Source organism: Excalfactoria chinensis, chromosome 3, assembly GCF_039878825.1.
Source record: "Excalfactoria chinensis isolate bCotChi1 chromosome 3, bCotChi1.hap2, whole genome shotgun sequence".
Taxonomy (NCBI): Eukaryota; Metazoa; Chordata; class Aves; order Galliformes; family Phasianidae; genus Excalfactoria; species Excalfactoria chinensis.
In genome coordinates, this window is record NC_092827.1 from 71,377,627 (window position 1) to 71,404,163 (window position 26,537).

The 26,537-nt window shown below is 35.9% G+C and overlaps 1 protein-coding gene across 1 annotated transcript in view; it reads left to right on the forward strand.

Moving 5' to 3' along the window:
• Window positions 1-4,266: 4,266 nt before the first annotated feature.
• WDR64 (WD repeat domain 64) overlaps window positions 4,267-26,537 on the forward strand; it is a 55,412-nt gene continuing 33,141 nt past the window's right edge. Inside the window, exons 1-9 of the mRNA XM_072332207.1 lie at window positions 4,267-4,417; window positions 5,071-5,201; window positions 10,583-10,685; window positions 11,197-11,300; window positions 12,696-12,725; window positions 20,570-20,677; window positions 21,738-21,952; window positions 22,398-22,532; window positions 24,602-24,681. Coding sequence (XP_072188308.1) covers window positions 4,267-4,417; window positions 5,071-5,201; window positions 10,583-10,685; window positions 11,197-11,300; window positions 12,696-12,725; window positions 20,570-20,677; window positions 21,738-21,952; window positions 22,398-22,532; window positions 24,602-24,681 — 1,057 coding nt within the window. The remainder of the gene's footprint in view (window positions 4,418-5,070; window positions 5,202-10,582; window positions 10,686-11,196; window positions 11,301-12,695; window positions 12,726-20,569; window positions 20,678-21,737; window positions 21,953-22,397; window positions 22,533-24,601; window positions 24,682-26,537) is intronic.

Sequence of the window (26,537 nt, forward strand, 5' to 3'; positions counted from 1 at the left end):
TCTGTCCTTGCTGCTTACAAAAGTAGAAGTCTTTCTCAAATCATTTCTGTTTTCCGCTCTGAAATTTTGGTTAGTGGAAAAACACATTCAAAGCTTCTAGTAACACACCAGTAACACTTCAGCATGAGCATTAGGGAAGCCTTAACTTTTATCTTTCTTTGTTAGTAGAAGTGATTTACCTGTGCATGATGGACTGTGTGCAAAATTATTATGTCAGTACACCATCATGGGTTGTTTTACCAGCTGCTGCATGGTAGAAGTCTAATCATTATAAGACATGACTAGGCTAAGTAGTGATGCACCTCATTAATGTGAAAGGATCTCTTTCTTCTGCTCTTAAAGGAAAGCCTTAAACTGAGAGCATACCTTACTTTGCCCTGTAAAATGAGAAGGAAAAAAAAGCTGCTAATTTAGTGAGGCAAGTAGTAAATTCTAGACAACGTACTGCCCACTGGCAGATTCCATAATATATTTAGAGTTTACAAGTAATATCTCAATTACAGCACCTGTCAGAAACACTCACTCTAGGTGTCTTCTGGGTTTCTCAAAAATAGGAGAAAGAGAATACATAAATTAAGTTTGACAAAGATGATATCTCATAATTCCTGATTAGTGATTCTTTTTCATAACAAAAATAAATAGATCCATAAATATGCAATCTCTTCAATGCTTGATTTTTGTTGTGGTCACGTTATCAATACAGTCAAATTGCAAACATTATTCAAGCGACCTTGAATTCTTCTGAAGAGCAGCGTTCTGTTTGTCTTCCAGGCAAATGCAGCATCATAATTCATTTGAGGGCAAACAAAAAGAAATGCTACCTTATTGTATCATGTCAGACCAAAGAGAAAGCTGGAAACTGGCTCCTGGCTTCGAGTTCTAGTCCAGCACTTGTCCTGCCTAACAATGCAGATGGACGCAGCCAGCGTAGCTGTGTCATCTAATTAATTCCAGTATACAGTATTGGAATTAATATTATTTAATATAATATAAAGTCTCCATTGCTGTACCTTAAAAGCAGTCCTTGAAAATCCCTCAGTACTCAGTAAGTTTGTTCACATATCAGATGGTGCTGGATTTTTGTTGCTTGTTTTGAACTCTCTAAAACTTATTGTTTCATAGGTATGGTAGAAAGCCAGACTGCAATCTCTGAAAGAAGAAGAAAAATAATAATAATTACATAAGAAAACAAGAGAAAAAAGGTTACTAGTCTTCAGCTTTTTAATTAGGATTTCTACAGCCTTCTCCTAGCATTTGTTTTCATACATGTTCTTTTTGCCATTCTTTAGCCTTAAACGCAAATGAAAGCCCAGTGATTATTCTCTATATATAGCTGCAGCACCTATCTATAGCACAAGGGTTTATGGAAAGAAGAATCCTTTTATCTTGGCATTAAAGTGCACTTGACATTAAAAAGAGTTTTTTAATATAGATGGACATCTGCTGATAATGCAATATATAAGAAAAAAAACAAACGTGCAAACCTAATGGCAAGAGTTCAAAATTAGGCCTTGATCTTCCAGAATTTGTAATCCTAGCTATACAATGTAGTCTGTATTGGGATGTGAACTTTAAATCATAGAACAGGGTAGACAGAAATGTTGTAAGAATCTGGATTGAGAAAAGAGGCTGCTTCAAACACAGTTCAATGAGGCAAGTGCAGGTACCTGCAGCAGGGAGGTGACCCAAATAGGTAATCCTAGGAGGTGGAGATACTGTTGGAACATCTGTGCCATATCTGGAAGTTGACTGCAGCATGTACAGTAATGTCTGAGCTCCAGAACACCTGGTATGTGTACAAATAACTGTACTAGATGCAGGTGCAATTCATCTCACCTAAATGAGGCATTTAATAGTTAAACACTTTAAGACCAAGTGCTTATTTTGTTTCACTATTGATTGGGTTATAAGCTGGCTTGATAATTAATTTAGATACCTAAGTGAGATCGCATTAATTTCGACTTGTCTATAGAAATCTGTGGGTTTGCAGTACACAGTTGGCATATGCATGTTGATACTTCTGTGGCACCTGTTAATTACTAAATAGAGCGAGTAAAATAAGTGATGATACATACTTGCACCAGCTGACAACATATCTGCCCCGGATGTACAAGTACAACTCCTAGGGAAGCTTGAACCTTAAACAACCACGTAAACCTAAATCAGACAAATATCACCAGCTTTTGCAACAATAAACCCATGAAATTCACTAGTGATAGGAGCTTTATTTTATAGGGATTGTTTTCCACAGGAGTTTAGCAGTTCCACATGCAGCAATTCACGCAAGCCTTGAGCAATGAGCCTGTCATCAGTCTTGGCTGAAGTAATACAAAAGCTGATGTGGAGATGAACAAAGAACAGTACGAACAATTTGATCTATGTAGTCCAGTGACAAGAGAGTCTAATAGATAAATTTAAGTTCATTATTTGACCAGCATGACAGTTTGCTTATTATCATGTTATATGATTTCAGCATTTTTTAAAGATATTAAAAACACTGAAAAATGCAGTAAAAAATCACAGAGGTTATTTTGAGGCTGGAAGAAAAGTGTGGTATGAGCTAAAGAGCTCAATGTGCTTTAAATAACAAGAAAATGGAGATGTAATTCAGATACATAGGCTCCTAATTGGAGAACCACCAATTATTTCACCAACTATGAAGACATTCCAACAACTGCCAAATGGAGGCTGAAGCAACACATTCAAATGAGAGGTTTAAATTTAAAATATGTGAGCAGTTAACTTTTGGAACAAATGTGATGGATTCTCCATCTCTTGGCTTCTGCATGTGAAAACTGGATACCTTTCTGCAAGTTGTGCTCTAGAAGAACACTGCTGGGAATGATAAATTGCTGATATTTAAAGATCTGAGATACAGAAGATGTTGAAGCAGAAGAAGTAATGGTTTGTTTTGTACTTAAATGTTATGAATTCATGGTGCCACTCTTCAACATGGGAGTAGGAATTCTAATTAGGGTAAGAGCATATTTTGGCCTGCCTGTTTTAATCAGATTTTCTTATCCAAAATCTAATCAATTGTCTGCTTAGTAAAGCATCAATGTCTCCACTGGATTTTAAAATAAATAAATCCAGTATTGTATAAATTATATACATGAGTGGAATAAAAACATAAGGTGTTTCTTACAAAACCTTTGGAAGATATATTTTTTTAGTTATTTATTTATGGGATGACAGAAAATACCAGCCTCTATTCATTATCACTAATGTACTTGTCTGAAGTACTTTGGAATTTAATGACGATAGAAATGTATTTTCATTAATTAATGTGAATTAATGACTTCACTAGCAGGAAGATCGGAGAATAAATGTGAAATTTGCTTAAACTTGGCGAATGCCATGAAAACTTATGCTCATATTTGGTTTGTTCTGCTCTTCTTAATGTAGAAACAGGCATCTTTACCTAACTGAGGTCTCTGACCAGGGCTTACAACAGTAGCAAGTGCTAGAATATCATCGGACTAGTTTAAGTCCTATCACCAGCAAGTACAAAAGGAGAACTGGTGCTATCATTCTTCACCAAATACTGTGTGGATCCAGGGGACTCCACAACAGCAACTGTTCCTAACTGCATTAGTTGGTAGGCAGCTCTTGGCAGAAAACTTGAAGACAGTCCGAAGTGTAAGAAAACAAAATGAAATTTAGAGATAGCTGGTATAAATTTCCTTGCTCCTCATTCAGTACAGAAATCTGAAAGATAGGACAAACTTGTAACAGGTATATTCTTACTAGAGAATGCTATCTTGTATTGCTAAAGCAAAGCCAGCTGAAGCAGAATTGAAACCTGATTAAGTCAATGCCTGGCTCTGTAAGTGAGGAAATTCACGTATGTTCAACCACCAACTGTGCCAGATTCCGAGAACTGATCTTACTTCCCAAGTTATTAGTGATCAAGTGGGTGACAACCTTGCCTGTGCCAGCAAGATTGGAACTAAATGATCTTTGAGGTCTCTTCCAACATAAGCCGTGCTATAATTCTATAATTTTGGTTTGTGACCTAGGGCTCCTCAGCATGTAGAATTCTGTGATGTATGGGAGGGTTGTGACATCAGCTATTCTCTAACAGGTTTGCCAACTTGAGATGCTGAACTAGGGTCACCTTGTTATGTACTGTTTGGTATACCTGTTGTACAGCTGCATCTCATATGAACTCCTGGGGGAGTCTAAGATTTAAGGAGCAAAACAAGACTTGGACCACATTGTAAGGAGAGCTTTCTCTCCTACCATTTTGTCTTCTCTTATTAAAGGATGTCTGAATCAAAGGGTTCTGATAATGAGAGTTGCTCTGCTCTTGAAGTGATGGATTTCAAGACTGCTTTGGAGCAGTTCCAGAAACTAGTTGAAAAAACAGTAGCCCAGAAGACAAAGGAAAGATTAGGCTTGTATATTAAGGATGACGGTAAGAGATATACTTTCTCATTGAATGTGTAATAATTTTCACATTGATAGTAGGTGCCATAGAAAAAAGACAGTAGGAATAATATCAAACTGATATTCAAGCTGTGACTTCTTGACTTGCCCTGTGAAAGTGATTTTAACCTCCTTTTATGGCTTATGGTAAATTATAAAGCCATAGTAATTGCTCATGAAATACAATTGACAGAGTTGCCACATACACATATTAGCACTTCTGTGGCATTTCCACTGTAGAAGTACCTAATGCATTATGTGAGTCCACTGTCTTGATTGTAAACAGTTAGGACAAAGTTTTGCTTTTTTATTCAATGCAAGTGACTATTGCCTGAAAGGATAAACTTTATCCTAGGTCATTTTTCAAGTTCATTTCAACAAAACAAGATTGTATTATGGAGTTAAGGGAAGACAAGAATAACTAAAAATATTTGAGGTATTATTTTACCTATCTGTTTCCTATCATTTTTTTTCTAAATGGGTGGTTTTAGAGAGTAAAGCTGAACATCTTTTTTGGCAAAATGCTTTAATGGATCCAGCGTGAGGAGCTAAAACTTGTATGTTACTGATGCTGAAAGAAAAAACAGGAGCTAGGGAAGATAAGGACAGTTTTTAACTCTGGATGTTGTCTCTCCAATACAGATGAGATAGATTATGATGAGTTCTATAAAACCACGCTGACACTTTTTGGTCCAGAAGTCAAGGAGCATAATGTTAAGGTCTTTTTCAAGAAGATGTGCAACAATCCTGATGCAAGGACAGAATGGTGTGAGGTAAGGATATTTAATATTTATTAAATATAAGCAACTCTACTGCTATACCACCAAAATTCACCTCTGTCATTGTGGGCCAACATAATAAAATAGGAGGCATTTCTTTTGGAGCATCCCTCATATGTCAGCTGACCTTTCAAATCAAAATTCTTGAACATAAATTATGCTACACTGTTTATATGAGTTTGAGGAAGCTGTTCTCTGTTCTAAGGTCCTTGAACCAATTACACTCACACACATGAATGCATGTTGAATAGCCTGACTGAATAAAAACATTTTTCCTGCTTGTTTCATGAAAGAGCACTGAGATGTTTACCAGAGCTGCTTATCCTGAAGCAATGTTTGATACACTGAATTCCTTACATGGCAGATGGATCTGGAGCATGGACCTGAGGCTAGAAATCAGTATGTCCAGCCATGAACTACTTTACTGATACACATTTGCCTCAGGCATTGTGATGAAATGCAAGAAATATTATCACTACAGTATGCAGTTTGTGCCCTGGGGCTAGGTCTAACTTTAGCTAGACCATCATAAATTCTTCCTCTCCCTCCTCTCCTTCCACTTTACTCAGAGATAAATCTGCACCTTACTTTAAATGGGAAACATTAAGAGCTACACTACCATTTTAGAAGAGCGTTTTGTAACAAGAGCATTCTTCCTTATTGAATTCTGTTGTAATTTATTTTTCTGTCTCTAATGGTAAAGAGCAAATTTTGGAGAGGAAAAAAAAAACAAAAAAACGAAAGAATGTAATAATGAGGTAAGTATGAAATAGAATCTAATTTACCCCCTCCCAGCTTCTGATGGCATATAGCTTAAGGATTTTCTGTGCCAGATTTGCAGCTGCAGAAATGCTTAGTATCCTTCAATGGGCTTCTTATCTAACTGTTCATAAATTACTTCTGCATTCATCAAAAAAAAAAAAAAGAAAAAAAGATCAGTATCCACACTACGGTATCCACAGTTTTATTCTTTTTGTGAAAAAGTATTTTCTTCTGTTTCTTTTAATCATGGTGTTCTGTTTTTCCTGTATTTTGTTTGCCTGCTTGTTTGTTTTCATTTATTTTCTTTTTTGGGGAGAAGTATTTATCACAGAGTTGCTGTAAGGGAAGTTGTAGTTCCGTTATTAAATGTACAAAAGGTCAGACTATTTACATCATTCTGACTCTGATTTTTTTTAACTTGATGTGGCTTTATCCATCAAAGTTTGAAATACAATACTACTTCATTGAAAACCTGCAGTGAATTTTTCAAATTTTAATCCTATTTAGTAGGAAATTAGTTGGTGATACATATCATCAGATATATGTGCATTATGGAACATGTTATCAAGCTCTGTTCATGACAAGAGGATAAGATTTGCTTACAGGAAGTGTGGATATAGAGAAAGAGATGAAAAATGAATTAAGAATTCTGCAGATTTAGCTTACACCAAAAGTACATTGTACTGATCACCTGATTGTCATTTGAGCCTAATTTACATCAACTGTAACTTGAATGTTGGCTTCTGATCTACTGTAATTGTCGTAAAATCCTTTCTGATGTGAGTAGACCAAGACAGATATTTTTCTATTCTTTTTTTCTCTGGCAAACTAGTTTCAATTTGGTCCATTGAATCTTGGAGAGCTACAAATGTCAGAAATTAAGTCAGTGTTCATTTCTTCTAACTATGCTGAGGGTTTATGACTGTAGCTACACTGCAGCTCAGTGGTCTTCGTATCGCTTTTTCCATTCTCAATATTTAAAAATGTGTGTATTTATGCACTGGTAAGAATGACAGATTTATTTATTTATTGCACTTATACTTTAAGCCACTCCTATTTTTCTGTTTTACTTTTTTGAAGTTGAATTTATTTAACACTTGGTGAGCTTAAGTCTTGTTTGCTTTTCTCATCCTCCTTAGGCTCTTCATTGCTTTTAAGTAAAACTTTTATTCAAAGAATCAAAATTTCTGGCTTTCCTATTGCAAACCCTATTGGAGAGGTAACTGTCCTCTTAAGAGACTGAAAACTATTCTAGGTATTCTGCTTGTAACCAGTTGTTTGAGAAAGACAGTGACAGAAATAAATAAGTCTCCTCTAATTGATACATTCATTCGTATAATGTTCATTAAACTACTAATTATATTAGACAAATCACATTTCTGACCTGCAGCTGAACATATTAATTGCCCCCTGTGAAAAATTGAAGTAGCTTTGATCTTGCCTTAGCTTCCTTTTCATCATTTATTTTTTCAAATGTATCATCGATCACGATTACTTTCTGTAATATACCCAATATTCATCACATTTTCCGCCATCTGTGTTCTAGTTTTTGAATTTTATTCTACAAGGACTTTATTTCATCCCTGTTCTCCTGAATTCCCCTGCTGTTTTTTGACACTGGTGAGCATTTCATGTATCTTGAAAGCCAAGGAAGATACATACATGTCACTTCATTCCTTTGACATTCCTCTTTCATCATCTCTGTCTCTCTGCTTTCCCAGAACTCTTAATTCTGACCGTTTTCCTCTCTTCTTGCTCTCATGGTTATAAGCTTTTCAAATTTACCTTTCTATATCTGGTACCTCTTTAGCTTGACAAAATCTGCAGGATTTATTTCTGTGGCCTAAAGGAGCAGGGCCTTATGTGAGCGTTCCATTCCTTTCTCTTCCAGATGTTTCTCTTTTTCAAGTACCTTCATTTTCAAGAGTTTCCTAAGTCTCCAGCACTCTCCACAACAATATACCTATACTCAAATGGTACTTTTCTGTGAGAGGAAAAAAAAAAAAAAAAAAAAAAAAAAAAAAAAAAAAAAAAGTGTACTTTTAAAAATCTTCTATTTAGTCATGTTAGATCCTACTCCTAGGCATTCAGTGGCTTTAAAATATATCCTAGTCTAACAGCTGTCATTTATCAAGACCTTGAGAAACCTCTGCATTTCTTCCCTGAAGGTAGCTGACCCTTTGGAAACTCTATTTTTAGTGGCAAACATGAAAGATATGTAAATTGCATTCTGCCTCATATTGTGTGTTCTTTCTCAGTCTCTGCTATGTGCTGTGCGTTAGTTGAAATCCCCTGTCTCCATGTTGGAGTCAGCAGAAGCCATGTATGCTGCTCTGAGGAATTGCTAAGATCATAGACTCCTAGAATCCTTAGAGTTGGAAGGGGCCTTTAAAGGCAATCTAGTCCAGCTCCCCTGCAATGCACAGGGATATGCACAGCTAGATTAGGGTTGCCCAGGACCTGATTCACCCTCACCTTGAAAGTGTTCAGGGATGGGGAATTTACCACATCTCTAGGCAACCTGTGTCTCACCACCCTCACTGCAAAAGATTTTTTATTTACATTCAACCTAAATCTACCCTCTTTAAGTTTAAAGCCATTTCCCCTTGTTCGGTCACCACAGCTCCTGCTAAAGAGATGTGCCTTTTTAAGGCAATGTTCTGCCTGCTGAGAAGGAATGAAAGATTAGACATGTCATTGTCTCATGTCTTCAGGAGGCATAACAGGGCACACCTGGGCATCTCACTTAGAGAGCATCCACCTCTCTTGGCCTTAGGTCAGCTACTATGCTGGCCCAACCATACTATCAAGACTCAGGAGTGACCTCATACCAGGTCAGTTTACTATTTAAAATATATATATGTTCTCCTACTGAAAACAGTCCCGAGAAAGGTAAAGAACTAATTTGCCTGGAAAAATGGGAACTTGCTAAAAACGCAGTGTCACCCTTGTCTTCTAGCAAGATTAGACGAATGATCCAGGGAACTAGAGGACTGTTAACCTAACCTCAATCCCTGATGAAGGTGATGAAACTACGAGTTCTAGAAAACATATCCAAACACGTAAAAGATAAGAAAGTGACTGGGAGTAGTCAGTATGGGTTTGCAAAGGGGAAATCTTAGAAATCATGCTTAACCAACTTAATAGGTTTCTACAATGGCATGAATGTCTTGATGGATAAGAGGAGAGTGATGGATGATGTTTATCTTGACTTTAATAAGGCTTTTAACATTGTCTCCCATGACATTCTCTTAGTTAAGCTGACCAAGTATGGGTTAGCGGGCAGGGAGATGGAAAGAATGCTAGCTGAATTTCTCAGCATCACAAAATCCAGTTGAAGGCAAGACAATATTGATGTATGTGCCAGGGATAAATATTGGGGCCAGTGCTATTTAATATCTTAATTGATGACATGAATGATAGTCATTCCAGGTGTGCACTTCTTACAGAGATTCAAACATGAATCTGTAGTTCAGATTCATATTTGGAAAAAAAGATGGAAAGACAAGGTGATGGTACAAGAAATTAAACAGAGAAAAGGATTGTAATGGATGATATTGACTGATGTTTTCTGACAGACAATAATTGTGTATGTAGTAAGGAGGGCGCTATGAAATGAAAGACAGAAACTAATATTGTTCTGTAAGATTATGCAGAATACTTTTTGTTGAAAGATGGACACGTGAATTGCTCAGAGAAGAAAATGGGAAGTTCTGGTGTATGAAAAATATTAAACTAGAAAGAAGTGTTAAGTTTTGTCTTGGGTACTAATGGGCTTTGTTTTCAGAACACATTAAAGAAAGTGACTATATTATGTCTACAATATGACAAAAGAGATGAAAAAGTATCTCTGTACAGCTATAAGGGGCTAACCTCATTTCCTGAGGAGATGACTAACCTACAGTTGGGTGCAGGGATTGAATTGCTGTGAGAGCATTTCAGCTGGAATGTTTAGCCACCCTGGGAGAAATTAGCTACCCACCTGCATTTCCCCTCTGGGAATCTTCATTACCATTAGTACAAATGAAACAATGCCAGGCTGAAGGAAGTAGTTGAAAAAAAATCTTTTTAAATGAAATGTATACTATTTTTTGTTTCTCCCCCCAAGCTAACAGGAATCTATGGATCTTCAGGGAAAAGCTCTTTTATGCAGACTAACCATTCTGCTACTTTCAATCAGTTTACAAACATAGTGATTTTTGTTTCATTTTCCTCTTCCAGTCTTTCATCCTAGCTGAAGCTCAGGAAGCAGAAGTAGGTAAAAATAGAAAAAGGAAATAGAAAGTGGTTGTCATGCAGGCAGTCATGACAAACCAAATTGATACTTTATTGATAGATAAATCAATTAGTCTGCTTTTATTTCCGGAACACCATTTCTCCTGGCTTCTTTCCAAACACTGATGAAAGTTGTGCCTGGCTAGCAACTCACTGCAATCTAAAGTCATATTGACAGTTAATGACTGAGAAATAATTGAGGGAAATTTCTTAGTCAGGAATCTGAAATGATAGAAAAATGGCAGATAAAAAGTTGACTTTATTTATATAAGCATGTGTTCTAGATAGAGATAGTATAGTTTTAAACTGCTGTCTGTGTTCTATTTTGTTTTGTTTAGATTTTTGGCTGTTTCATAGGAGGAAACAGTGCCATGCCTTCCCATGTGCAAGGAGAAAACACAGTTTTCCTTACATCTGAAAAACAGCGGATTACTTATCCAGGTGAAATATTTCATCATGTGTTTAAAACGGAAACTCCCAAAATGTGTCTGTTCAGTGCTCCCCGTTGCCCATCTTATTGAAGTTACAGTGACAAAATCTCAGGGCTGCTTTTGTTTACTTATCATGCTGCTTCTTGGGTGTTCCCAAATAAGTTTTTTACTAAGCTACCTGAGCATTTCTGAATCATTTTGAGATTACTAAGGTGTCTGACTCAGACTATTTGCCTTTTTGTGTGTAAAATGTATATACTAATATATGTATTATAGAAAGAACTAGCACATGTATAATGTATTTCTGTTATTTAAAAATGCAACATGATTTTTAAAATCAATTGCAGAATAATATGACATAAGGTTTTACTGCCTTGGAGTTGGTGCCAATATGTATTTCAGGAAGATAAAATGTTCTTAGTACATGGTTTTATTTGTTTAGTATTATGGGAGTTTTTTGTATGTATTGTATGTAGACTTTCATGTCTGTGAGATGAAGAGTCACGTTGTATCTTTTACAGTTGTCAAGGAACGAGATATGATTACGAGCATGGTGAAGGTGCCCCATCTGGATTTCACTGTAACATCCTCTCAGAAAGGAGTGCTAGCTATTTTTAACAACAAGGTAATTCTGACGCAAACAAACTTTTCCTTATTCCAGTATATATATGTAGAATACACATGAACTGAGCGAACTGTGATCTTGTGTGCAAACTTGCCCACAAAAAAACAAGATATCTTTTTTTAAGTTAACTTTTCCTATACTTTTAAGTGCAGTGGTAAATGTACATTGTTATTTTTAATTATAAACCTACCCAACAATCCATAAAAGCTGATAGTAACTAGAGATTGCCAATAAGAAAATGAATATGTCAGTTCAATATAAGATAACCTGCCTTTTTTTTTCTTTCTTTTTTTATGTTTTCTTAAATTTGATGTATGTTATTGGAATTGCATACAGTGGAAACCAGAGAATTAACTGTTTTCTACAGCTACTGGGAATATTTAGAATGGTGCCCAGTGCAAATATGCTTTCCACAAGATCAATTTAGTATTGTTCTGTCTGTTCTTTGGAAAGCACATTTTTAATTGATACTGTGTGAAACCTGAGAATAGTTTAAAAAGGCAAAAAAACTAATTTACAAATAAGAAGAGCAATACAGAGACTTCAAACCCCCACGCAGCTTTTCAGTGTAGTAAACTTCAGTTTAATGTGAAACTTGTTTAGCAGTACTCTTCTCAAAGACCATCCTTACTAACACTGAGCATCACACCTTTATGAGAAGGTATACCATGATCACTGCTTCTCATTTTATGAAATGAGGAATTGCTGGGACTGGAATGAGGCACTACAGGTTTATTATGGATGATAAACACGGGCAAGTGGAGGTGAAAAAGCGTCTACTGGTGTTTCAGGAGAGAAAAGACTCCTTTTGAAAATTGAACATAGAGCTAGAGCACAAAGAAGGTGACACCCTGTCTCTGCTGTATAATGGCACCAGATATGCCTACCTTCCTGTGACTTCAACATATTAGTTTTCAAGACATATACTATGCTGTCTGTCAATAGTTAACGTTTCTGATAGGTGCTATATCAATATGGCTATTCCTATTTGCAATGTAAGGTACTGGCTCTACCTGCTGGCATGAGTTCACATAATCTGGGCCAGAAATCAGCTTGTGTTTCTGTATCCCACATCCTACCTCTCATGGGAGTTCAAGCTGTGAAATAACATTAGAAGTTCAATTTCATTAGGAAAAACAGCAGATCTGTACTCCACTATAAGAAAGCTCCATCAAACAAATAATAAAAACGAAGTGCAGTAACTGTGGTAGAAAAAGAGAATTTAAGTTCCTCACTTTACATATAAAGGAACAGTCAGTAGGTTTAAATATCTTTCTCAGATGTTAACCTCAAACCTTCTCTTGGCTAATAATCTTCTGTTCTGCTGGTGGTGCAGCAGAGCTGTTTATAGACTTCTGGTTTAAATGCTAATGAGTTATTATTTCTATTTTTCAGATGAAAGCTCTGGCAACCACCACTGTTAAAGTAAGTTCATTTTACCCCTTCTTTTAAATCATTTGAAGTAAAATTCACTAAGTATTATGGTGAAATAATAGAGACTGAACATTGTTGCAATGTGTCTTCTGACCTTAAGATTTCTGCATAATCTGACATGGGGTGCCATTGGATGAACACACTCAATTTTTTCCTTTCCTTTCAGTTATGCAAACATTTATGTAATCTGATTTTTTTATTCTGATAAAAAGAAATCTGAGATAAATTTTGCTTTTTTTCTACCACACTGTCTATTGGTAGAATTTCTACTCATTACTTTTCTAAGACATTTTCTTCTAAGCTCTAACACTTCCTCTGTCAGTGTAAAAATGAGAGAAAAAATAAAACTTTATTACTGAAAAACAGTTCTACATCTCGCTTGTTGGATTGGTAGGCTATATAGCGTGTACTTTAAAAGCTCATTTTACCCTGTGTGAATCACTGCATGTTTTAGGTAATTAATTTCCTTCAGTTAACCTTCAGACAAGAGAAGTGCCATCAGACCTAACATAGTGATGTGATCCCTTGACCTTAAAGTCTCTGTAGGTGTCTTGTGCCAGGGGACGGTGCATTTTTTGCTGATTCTCTTTCACATACCATGAATGTTATAAAATGAAGTAGAAATAGTCCAGGCCACGAGGCCAAACTCTTCAAAGTTAGCAAGTCTGGGCATGGTTTGCATTTAATTTGTTGCAAGGCTAATCTGTCCTGTGGAATCAATGTGGAGAGTGAAACAGTAAGGAACATTCTTGAGACCTTTTGACTTTTGTAAACAGCCTAGGATCAACTTAGAGCTTTTCTTACCAGTCTTGCAGAAATGAATTTTAATCATTTGTTCCTGCTTCATTTCTAGGAATAATTTTTCCAGTCCACACATGTAAAGATAGAATTAGATCAGAACAGTGTTCAGTGGTTTTCCCCAGAGACACCAGGAGGAAAAATCTGGGATGCCAGCCTGATATTGCATTGGGCAGTATGTGGGCATATGGTCCTTCTTTTTCATTTAGGCACTAGATACTAATTTTAGAATTAATCATCAGTAGAGGTTTTACTGTGGTAGTGGGAAAACATTGGGCTGCCATGGCAGAATTTGCACTGTTCAAGGAGACCTTTGCCATATGGGGGAAAGGAGGGTGGGTTTAAAAAGACAGTACCTTTCCACTCGTAGTATAATAATTGTTAGAACTGTGATTTCAAATGGATACAATACCATAACTGGTACATTTTACATTGTCTGTGAGCGCAGACAGCTTCAGCTCTGCACCATCTTCTGTCTCTTTTGTTACATTCCACCTTCCAACGCTTTTCCAGCTGAGGTTCACCTACTTGTGTATGTTTCCCTAGGGAAAGGAAGAGGGAAGATAGAAATAGTTTAGATTCTTTGCCTTTAGGGTGGAATATCATTGCTGCTGGGTGTCACTGGATTGGTGGAAATCACTGCTGCACACAATGCTATGAAACCCTTCTAGCCCTCTGGAGGATTAGTGGTTGCTAATTCCCTTTTTTGGTATTAGAATTGTGAAAATTTCACCACTTTTGTTAAAATGTCCCTCTTCTTCTTCCTACTCCGTCTTGTCCAAGAAAATGAGTAATGTTAATTAAACATTCCTATTTAAATTTTTGCTCTGCAAAGTCTTCTCCTTAGCTAATACAGCTTCCTCTCATTCTTCCTCTAATTACTGCACTGAAAACAGAATTAAACTTGCTATTTTTGACTGGAACTTCTTGATGCTTTTAAAAGATTTAAATCTTTACAGAGCACACTGTTTTAAGCTACTTTATTTTTAAAACGGAGATGCTATATCCTTATCCCAAATTGCCGTGAAATAAAATGTGCTGAGAGAATAAGTTCCGCTTTCTGGGGAGGGGTAAGAGAATAAATTCCACTTACTTCCCATGCAGTAGAAATGTATGTGGAGCAGAAATACTAAGTCATGGCTTGAACCAGTGATTGAGTATCTGGTGGGAAGGCAGGGCCAACCCAGGAGAGTTCAGGTGCAAGCAGTGCACCTCAATGACCAGAAGGGATGGAGTCAGGATCCACCCCTTCCGAGACCTCATTTAAGGGTTGGCAGTGTAGGCAAGGGTGTTCTGCTAGAGATCTGTGTGTAGTTGAGGTTTTCTGAAGGTAAGCAAATTCTTTCTTAAAGCAGAAAAGCTGTGAAATACAGTAGTTTAGGAACAAAATCAAGTAAGTTGCAGCCATTGGAGCTTTTCCAGTATCATGATAGAATAAATAGAAATTGAACTATGACTACATCATATCAATCATCTATGATTTTATTCCAGATATTTCACGGGGAACAGGTCACTTCAATCAAACCTGATTTCATTCCTTGATGAGATTATGTAGCTGAGCAGAAATCATAGAGGCATAAATATCAAACTTAAAACTGTTCTGTATTTGACTTATTACCACACGACTTTCTATTTTAAAATATGACCACTGCAAAAGAAAGAAATACTGAAGTGCGCATTAAATGGGTTAAGGACTGTCCGACTGACAGGTACCAAAAATAGTAGTCAGCATGGAAACTCTGTTGAATGGGAATACTGATAGTGAATAGGTTGCTTCTCTTGAAGCATGGGGGTGAAATGCCTTGAAAGACAGAAAATACAGAATAGCATAGACAGACTTAGTGGATGGAAGCTATAGTCAGACAAGATAAAAAATTGTATTAGAGATGACAGAGCGAAGACAGAGCCCTGGAGTGACAGGATGGAGGAAATGGTGAAAACTGGTGCAGCTGCTTGGGTTGTCTGACAAGTACTGCAGTGTAAAGAGGAGAAGCACATAAAGCTTTCACTCTAAAGCTGAATTTAGGCCACATGTTTTGCTTTTAGTCTGTCAGATTCTCCTATCTGCAGCTTCTCAGTGAGTCAGATCAATCTGTCAATGAGCACATTGCTTTCTTCAGGACTTCATTCTGTTTCTGATAAGTCTCAAGTCCCACAAGGGAGTATGTTTTGGTGAGAAATTTCATCGTGGATCTTAAGGATATAACATCATACTCTACTATTTACACAGCCTGTTTATTCCATAGGCTAACATTCTTGAATATAGAACTAGCCTGGAAGAAAGCATTCAACTTGGGCAACAATCTCTGCATCTCTATTAAGCTCTAAATTTCTCAGTGGATGTTCTCTGGAGCGTGCTATGAAGAAAACCAAATTGAGTTGTCTCTGCAGATCTTTGTATCTATGGGTCTTTGGTGTCATTTAAGTAATTTCTCTTGAATTATTTAAAACAAATTTAGTGCAGCTTTTCTTAAGATATGAATCTTTCATTTATATATGTAAAAAAAAAAAAAAACTCTCAAAGAAAGAAGAAAAATACTGCTGTAACGGGGTAAATATTATTTTCCATCTCTCTGTTGATGTTTCATGAAGACTTTTTTTTTTTTTCCATTTATAGAATGGCACTGGAGGTAATTTACTTCCCACTGTAATGGCTAGTAAGGCCTGTCTTTCATTCTTCTAGACGCTACTTTGCAGTATTTTGTCTCCTTTTGACTGAAGAACATTTTTCACTCACTGGACCACCTGCTGATCTTACAAGATGTGTCTTTTCAGACTTCAGTCCAAATTCAATGAAAACAAAATCCTTAAAAGATAATAAATGTGAAGAGTTATAAAACTGTTTTGTAGCATAGCAACAACATTATGCCACGTGACTACTAGAACTAGCATGGTATCTTTGCAGCTTATAAAAATATTTGCTATGCAATTACATATGTCATCATATTCACCATTAATCTGAGTTTTCTAGCCTGGCCCTCTCATTCTTATTAAACAATGCAGAACTTCTGAACACCCTAGTAGCACCTAGTGCTAGTTTTAGAAAACTAGTATGTTTATAGAAATACTCTGATAACCTCAGTCTCTGTAGTTAATGGATTTTTTCATAAACCATGAAGTTTTGCTTTCTGAAAATAGTTTTCCATGTGGAGGGACACTAAGTACTTCTATAGATTTGTGAGTTCATATATAGCTGTAACCAATGAGCTATTTTCTTATCTTCTACTGAAGACTTTATGGGCCTTGATGGCAGCATGTTGTTGAAAAAAAAAATCTACAGATTATTAAGGTCCTAAAAGAAGTTATATCCAGCTACATCTGTACTTCTAGGTTAGACAGTTATACCTTATAAGGTATGACTATTTCTTGCATTTTCAACAATATTTCTTTATGAGTAATTTCTTGTATTCTTCTGTTTCTGTCTTCACAGAACAAATTTATTTACTGCAGCAAATTATAGGATTTCCATTTCATTTTAGATCAGTTGATTTCCTTTCGAAATCTAGATACTTAGTAAATTTTCCCCTTGCTTTCAACACATAAAACAGAAGAGGTTCAATCCATTTGATCTTTGAAAACAGTAGATTTTCAGGCAGGCAATAACAATACAAATTTTTTTTTACTGATGTGATATCTTTAATAGAGATTTACTTTTTATTTAGATTTTAAGTGTTTTTGAAGAAACAAGCAATTGCTGCTAAAATTCAAGTCAGTAAATCAAAAGGACAAAAATTTGTTATTTTCCATTTCTGGAAGAATTACAGCCTGGTTCTTTTTCAAATGCACTACTTGTCCTGTCAAATCAATGCTCTTTTAAACCAGGCCTCTATTTTTGAACCACTGATGTAGAAAGGCTGTGTCATTTCATAAACAACAACAAAAAAATGAAAGTGATAGGTGATGTCAGTATTCTTCTTTAGACTATACTGGGTTGTCAGTAATCCACAAGCTGTACTGAATTTGTAACTGCATGGAGCAAGATCTTTTTACAAATCTCTGGATGCCTTACTGTTTCTATGAATTAGTTAAGAGGCATAGGGAAACAGTAGGGAATCGTTTTCATATTTTGTAGCATTGTTTGAAAGCATTTGCCTGTGGTGCCTATGTACCTTTCTAAAAATGTTTGAAACTTGGAGATTTCAGATAATCAGGAATTTCTACTTCATACTTCTGTGCTAAATCTGAACAAGACAGTTACCTCTTCTGTTCTTTGTGGTATACTTATGCTTTAAGAATTACAGAGAACCTTTATTTAGGAATTTCAGCAGATAGTGAGCAGAAATAGCAAAAATAAATGTACTCCTAGTACTGTCCATTTCTGTCATCATCAGAAGAACAATTAGTATGCATACAAATTCTAAGAATAACTAGATTTAAGCTTTTACCAGGTAATCTCACATATTCTTCTCCTAACTGCATTCTCCCTGTCATGTATATCATTATAATTGCACAGAATTACGTATCTGTTTTCATTAATGCAAATTGTTTGCTTATGAAAAGATGTGCTCCTGTGATTGCTGGAATTGTTACCCTAAAAGATGGTGTGCAATTCTCCAAAATCTTATTTTTGTTTTTGCTACTTGTTAATTTCTTTGGTTACTCATCAGGGTCCCACACATTAACTGGATTGTTTCTCTTAAGTAGGTGAGAAATACTTGGTGCTCACCTGGGGTAAATCCCTCCAGAAGGTGTGTACTGACTGTCTTTTGAAGATTCAGTTACCAGGACAGTATATTCAGGGAATGGGACTTTCAGAGGAGGAAAATGTTTTAGCTAATAGTATCAGATGTCTTCTCACATCACAGTCCTATAATGTGATTAGTTTTGTTTATTTGTTCCAAAGTAATATCTTTGATTCTTGGTTGTGTTTCTAGGCAAGTATTTGAAAATTATTCTGGTTTCTGGTTATCAGGGTTTTAAGTCCTTTCATTGGGGCCTATTTTATTTCCTAAAATTTAACTACAAAGCGCACACACACAAAAAAAGCCTCTTAGACTTCCACTGTAAGCAGTCAAGAAGTGCAGAGGTTCTCCTTATTGCTTGAGTTTGGTTATCCTTTTGCATCTGTGTCATCTCACTGCATATGGTAGCCTTCGAAGCCTGTGCAAGATGCAGCTTGGTTATTCTGGCTGCATAAGCACAAACAAGGTCTACGAGGTGGTAACTTAATTAAAAATGTGAAACCATTTTTTTTTTCATATCAGTTAGTTGTTGTTATCTGACACAATTGTGGAAGCCTCAGATAACAGAGGCTTCTGTAAGAATTACTAAGCATTCTCCATAGCATCTGGTGGGCTATAGTTTTCCTCTTGTCTGTTAGAGAAAAACAAGAAAATCCTTGTACATGGATTACCATTTGCACATGGTCATTAGAAGGGAAAGGAACAATACAGTATTGACATCGCTGTCAGGATTACGGACCCTTTACACTAACAGCAAAATCAATATTGTGTACAACATTTGAAACAAAAGTGGAAGCATCAGCTGCTGCCTCGTCCTGTCACGAGTGAGTAGAGACCAACCTCACTCTCGCTGTGAGCACCTTTCAGATATTGAAAGAGAGCAATAAGGTCTCCCCTCAGCTTCCTTTTCCCCAGACTGAACAGTCCCAGTTCCCTCAGCCTCTCCTCATAGGGTTGATTTTCCAAGCCCTTCACAAGCCTTGTTGCCCTTCTTTGGACCTGATCCAGCACTTCAATGTCCTGTCTGTACTGGTGTGCCAAAAACTGAACACAGTACTTGAGGTGAGGTCTTACCAATACTGAATACAGGGGCAGGATGACTTCCCTAGTCCTGCTCACCACCCCATTCCTGATACAATCCAGGATGCCATTGGCCTTCTTGGCCACCTGGGCACACTGCTGGCTCATACTCAGCTGACTGAATGGTGAACTTCAGTTCACCATCATTTTAGTCTTGTGCTTTTTGCTTCCTAATTCACTTCAAGGATGGAAACTGTATATTGAGCACCACAGATCCCTGTTTTAGCTATTTATCAAATGCTTCCATTGGAGCTACTGTTGGGTAGATATAGATTCCTTGAAGATCTGGGAAAAAGAAGGAATTTAACTCTTTATCATAGTTTAATTGTAACTTTTAAAATAATGGTTTTGCTGTTATAGGTATATCAGAAATCGTCATGTATTTCAGTGCATGAAGTTAATATAGAAGTAAGATAAATATAGGTAGGATATTCAAGATAAGTAGGATAAAACCTATTAATAAACCATGGGATAAGATTTCTGAAAGGAAACTTTTAAAAGCTTTAAAAAAATAAAATAAAAATTGATACAATCTGGAGTATATTGCTTTTCTACCCCACTCTTATTTTAGGAAGGTCTATTACATTTTCAAAAATTAATAGTTGTTCCAATATAGATATATATCTAACAGTTAAACAAAAGTGAATTTCGGGGTACTACAGTGAATTTGAGTCTCCACTTTGCAAGATTAATTATTTTATATTATGATATATATAACTGCAGGTATATTGAAAAGATGGGTTAACACGGGCATATATACTGCATATATTTGCAAATATAGAATCTACCTATTAGAAATATAGAAAATATTTCTTTTTAAAGGCTTTCATTTTTGTAGGATTTACTTTTTGTGTAGGATTTCACCTACAGCTGGAAATTTGAGTGCCTGTAATCGTGTTTGCTTTTTTTTTAACAAATCTGTATCCAAGGAAAAAAAGTGCTTTTAACACAGATGTGTAACTTCTTAATTTAGATTTGCTGAACTCAGAATAATATTTTTTTTCACTATCATCACAGTTCATCTAACAGTTTACTTGTGTTATGTACAATCTCTGCATCTGGTGTGAATTACTGATAACAAGCTGAGCCTAGCTACTGCATTTGTGAGCTACAGCTGGAGTTAGCACTGTCTCACTAGCCTGGACTGGACCTAGCAACGGTTATTGCTGAGTATGTGGAATTTATACAGAGATAGATAAATACTTCTTAAAACAATAGACAAGGTTATAAATTCTCAGAAAATCCTTGTTTAGCCACTCTTTTTGCTTTCATCAGGATGCTGCTTGGATCAATGGATGTGATTTCCTAACTCAGCTGAAATGTGTTGTGGCTGTAACTGAAAGGACAATCGTCGTATGGGACTATAACTCAATACAGAAACAGGTAGTGTGTTGGATCAATGAAATATGAAAGGAGGTTTGAAAAAGATTAATCTTTTTTTATTTTTTTTATTTTTTTTTAATGTGTATTCGTATCCCTTTTGCCCAACAGGATGAGTGCATTAACTTTTGTCCTTGTAGGAAGGAACTCAACGAAACAATATAATTCATATTAAAGAAAGAATACTCTTTCCATACCAGATTTTGTTGTTAGACTGTCTTAAAACTTGGAGGGGGGAAGGAAAGTCTTGTCCTACTGTTGCAAACAAACTGACAAAGCAGTTTTTCTGCATATATCTAATGCAGAATGTGTATGTATCTGATGTATGTGCACAGATATCTTGGGCTGTATTAAAAATCAAGGGACAGGTCTTCCAAAGGAATTCATCATGGACTCCTTTGAGGTAACTTCCTGATTTAAAGATGATCTTGCTTCACATATTATATTTTTGTTTGAACTTTTCATGCCTTGGATCTTTTGCCCAGTTTCTGTGGTTTTCTCGGCAGTTTTGGGGATATTTAAGTAAAAGAAGCAAAGTAAATATTTTTAGATGTGATAAAGCTTTATAATTTTTTTCATCTGTTCCCTTAAGATTCAAAGTCCTATTCCCATGCTCAGATAAATCAGTGGAAGTCTTTCTTTCCATTCTGTTGGAATTCTGAATAGGAAGGCTTGAACCTTCTCATAGAGGTTTTCTCCAGTCATATCAGTGAGAGTCAGGTTCAGGTTGGCAAGGTGCTTTAATCAAATAACAGATGGAGTCCAGACAGTATAACCGGTAAGTAGTGTAATGCAGATGACCATAACTACTATTCCCAGGGCTTCTCATTGTAGGAAAATACCACAGTGGCTTGGAGCTTTATTCATTGCCCTGTCTCAATATCTAAACCTGCCCATTTAAGCACATTTGTTACTCCTAGGCTGTATTAAATTCTAAACTGTATGTGTTACTGTTCATTTTATGATTTGATTGATTCTGTAAATCGGTATCTCAAACTCCCTGTTGACAAACAGGATCTTAGTAGATACACCATCCCAATAAACTGTTTACTGAATTTCACAGGGTAGTTACTTTATCATCAAACCAATAGAAAACAGTCTGCTCTGTGTTTGCACCGCAACTACGTCTGATCAACTGGCTGAGGATACCATCCTAATAGGAGATGACAAAGGTTATGTTTACCTGATCAAAGTAACCGGTGATCATTTGGGATTGAAGCAATGTAAAAATAAAAAAGGATCTCAAGTTCAGATCTTGGATTCCAAAGATTTTAACATGTAAGTTATTTATGATAAAATATTTTATGTTGGGCATTATTAGTTAGTTTGAGGTGTTCTCTGGCCTGAGTGAACGGTCAGCTAATTTGCTTGTTGTTGTGTGAAGGAAGTGATAGAATTTTCAGTAGATCCTAGAACAGAAAGGCTGGAGAGTGAAATTCCAGGGAAGAAATCACAATTGCTTTTGTCCAGACATAGAAAGATTTATTGTGTCTTATTAAACAGAAGCATTGTTATTACTAGAGAAGAGCATAATTCAACTCTAACACTAGCTCTGTTCTAATGTTTGCTTTTGAGATGAAAGAGGTGTTCTGGACCCGGCTTGGATATTAAATGACAGTATTTATTGTGTACAATCGTACTGACAAATATTCTGCCCAGCTATGGGCGTGTTGCAGTAGATGCTGCTAAATCCTAATAGTAACATCTCAGTTTATATCCATAGTGTTAAACGCAAGCTACACGATGACTGGGTTTTGAAAGTTAAATACATTTCTGACCTAAACTGTTTTGGATCCTGCTCCTCGGACAGCAATCGTTCATTTGTTTTGGATGACATAAAGCGATTAGAGGACAACTTGTAAGTATGTGACAAAGTAAAAAATAAAATAAAATAAAATAAAAATAAAATCTTGCTTTATAACTGCATCAGATTGGTGCCTTGCAAGATGTCATTTGCTGCATTGAATCTGTCTTTTCTTAAAGCGCTGATAATGCATATAAAAATACCACTGCATGAATACTTGAATGTTTTTGTTTCCTAGCTTACAGTGTAGTAAGTACTGAAGCATATGTTTATTGGTCATCTCTAAAAATATACTACATTGGCAGTGTTGTCTGATTTACTTCTCAGCAGGAAAAATTTAGTTATAAAAGACTGCATTGTTATATGTATATCATTTATCTACTTATTTGAACTTGATATTCCTAAAAATCAAGGAGGATTCAGTTACAGACTTAATTTCACAGGATTCAGCTTCACTAGCTTTAATCAAGAGAACAGTATGTTCTGGGAACTGTGAAATGTCCCATTTGACTTTTCTGTAAGTTTTGGAAAGCTAGAATTAATTTGGAAAGAAAACAAAGGGTCAAAAATCAGAATAGTCAGAAGCATACATGCTACCACCAATCACTGTTTCTTATATAGAATTTTAACTGCAAGTGTCTTCATATGTCTTTTCCAATCAATAACTCTGAATGCAATAAATACATATCTCTAAGCATTTTCATAAAATGGCTAACTGAAATTATATTTAGTCAACTGAATAATAACATTCTTAAAATAGCTATGCATCAAATCACTTTGAAATGCCCTTTTCATAGGTAATTGTGATTCCATTATATGATTTATTAGTGCTAACAAAATAAATTCCCCCAATTATGTTTCCAGCAAGCAGTTGCTACTGTACTTGAAAAGGGATGGAATGTGTCATGTCTTCTGTGTGACTATTTAGTTTCTTTGTAGATGATGGCTGATGAGTGGTTATAATCTTTTTCCTGTGAAGTACCTATGTTTATTAAAAAAACAAAGTGTGGCAGAGATCACAAGGTACTTTTGTTGCAAGGCCATGACTTGGGCAGGATCTCACACTCTGGAACCCCTTATTCATGCTGTTATGGTAGACAATCAAGCTGTTTGTTAAGGGGTCAGTAGAGAAGTATCCTTAATTCTTATATTTAAAATTTCAGTAAAAAAGATGAGAAATCATGAAGCTATCTGCCAATCACACATTTAAGTCAATTACTTGCTATTTTACACCGTAAAGATAAGGCTCCTTTGTTAGGGCTCTGGAAAGAAAGCTGTTCTCCCTTTAGTTAATAGAAACTCAACAGTCTGTTATGTAGATCTACCTAGAAAAAAAACACTTTCATCCCCAATTTTTTCAGAGGCTTTCATATTTACTGTCATCCACAGTTATGGTTTGTGGTGCCTACAGTTATTCTCTCATTCAGAATAAATGAACTACCTACCTGTCCGCATTTCAGTCAGAAGTGCATGCTCATTTCAGTCTGTCTAGCCTAATTACATTGGCGATCATTGTTTCCAGGCAGAGATGAGTATTAGCCACGCTGTTGCTAAATCCCAAATATAAGAAAATTCTCATTCATTGGTACCAGCGCATGAAATGTGAAGAGACGAGCATAGGTTGCCCAAATGATGGGCTTAGATGGAACAGAGTCAATCTCTATTTGTTGGCTGAATGCCTGTTTTGGTGGTGTTTTGTTTTAGTCAATTAGGGAATTTTTGTAAAATTTATTTCAGGATCTTGTCAGTCTCTTCATGTTCTATACAAGATAAAGTAGGTAAAATAGTGACTATGTATGAAATAATATGAAATAAACAGTGGAAGAAAGTACTTGGTTTATGTAAAATAGTAACCATTCTATATCCAAAACAGACAGTTGATTTAATACTTGGAGCATGCTCTAAGCATGTTCTTTTGTGAAGGTGGACACTTCATCGTATTCCAGTTTCATTTGTGCTAGTATCTAAATCACAAATATAGTAACTTGTTTAAAAAAATAAAAAATTAAAAAAAAAATTAGACATTATGCAAACAGATATTCTATATACCACTGAGGAATGAAGTGAAATTACTCTTGTCTGTGTTTTCCTAATGCTTCTTACTCTTTTATTAATGATTACAGACCAGTAAAGGAATTTTCTGTTCCTAGAGGAGTCAACGCCTTCACGTACTGTGGGAAAGCAAAGGTCATTGTCACTGGGGGTAAGTATGAGGCTTATATATTTTTGAAAGAGAGTCATTTTTACTAAGATATTGTTCTAAGCTTTTGTTATCAGTCAAAGATCAACTGAAATCTGAATTAGTATTTTAAGTGTATAAATAGTAGCTTCTTTCTTAAATGACGGGAAACAGAGGTCTTGCTTATGGTTGCTGGGAGCTTGGCTCTGAAGAGATGCAGTTCCTGATAGGAATCTAATAAGGACTCAGTCTGCATTTGATTTGGGGATTACATTATTTATATTATAAAACAGGAGAAAACAGTAGTTTGAACTACTATAAAACACTTCTCCAAGCTATAGTGATGACTGTCTTGGTCAGGTTTTAGAGATTTCTGCTTGCTCCCTTCCCATTACTCTTTAGCCTTTCTTTCTTGTCATAAGCAGTCACACTGGCCCACTCTAAAAATAGTACTCTCACATCCATTTCGTCTCATTATCTAACATTTTAAGAGCTTTTCTATTGCAGTGGTCATATTTCATTCTATAGAAATGTGTCTAGAGTATGGCAGCAGTCTTGTTAGTGTATTCTGTTTGATATAGTAGTGCTTTGGAGTGACTACAGTGATGCTGTCTGTTGCTGAGTCTTCAGTACCACAATTCTGCCTAAGATTTTGTTTGAAAGTTGTTTTGCATGTACACATCACATCGTAATTCTTGTGTTTATATTCAGTAAGAAGAAAAAAATAGCCAAGGCTCTGCTGCTCAGCCTTTACAATAAGTAAAACATGTTAAAAGATATTTGAGGGGAGGGGGGGAAAAACACCTAGACAAGAAAATAATGTAATTCAGGATGAAGTGAAAATTACTACAGGGAAAACTAAGTTATCTATCTTGTCTAATATTTATATTTAGATGTCGTAAATTCTATTGTTTGTGGTTTTTTTGTTTGTTTGTTTGTTTTTGTTTTTATAGACACAAAATTAAAAGGGAAAGCAATAGGGCTATTAGTGAAAATCCTAAAGTACAGCCTTTGAGGAGACCTTATTTAGATTGATTATTTGTCACAAAAAGATAGCCTGCAGAAATTTAGTGATGACATAAAGTAGGGAAGCCCTATAAAACAGAATATGATTAGTATTTCTTGCAGGTAGGACTAGAGAATTTTTCTGTAGTGAAAAAAACGGGGTAAAATATCTGAGCAAGGCAGAAGATAATATACACAAGAAATAATGGTTTCTGTTACATGCTGGAAACTCTTCCTAGGGGAGGAAAAAAAGTCTAGATGAACTTTCTATAAAAATAAGAACAGCAATGGTATAAAAACAGGGCAATCATGTAGCAATACTTGCTTAAGATGCTTGTGCACCTCTGAATAGTGAAAGTAGCAGAATTATTCTCTTCAATTTAAAGCAGCACTTGAAATTTTTTGCAAAAGATAGATGACATATTTGTGTTGGCTAGACACTAAACTTGGATTGTAGGGCCTTCTATCCTATCTAAATCACTACCTAATCAGAGTATTTTTATAAGATGTATTTTTATAACTTTTGCCTTTGCGTTTTGATTTGTCATGACTTTCACTGCACAAAAGCACAGAAAGCATAGACAACATGGCAAAAAATTAATATTGTGTTCAAGAAGGACATCAATTATGTCTTTGAAGAATTATGCTTGCATATAACAATCTTACAGTTTATTCTTTCTCATAACACTTATATACTTTTGTTTGGGACTTCTGTCTATCTTGTTTGCCCACTGATCTGCACTGACGTCAAAAGGCATCCTCCTGCCTCACTCTTATTTATAGAGCTTAGTCTTGCTGCTTCCCTTGAGTACAAAAGGAAATAATTCCTCGGCTGTACTACTTATAGTCACAGGCAAGAGTGGGAATGAATGGCT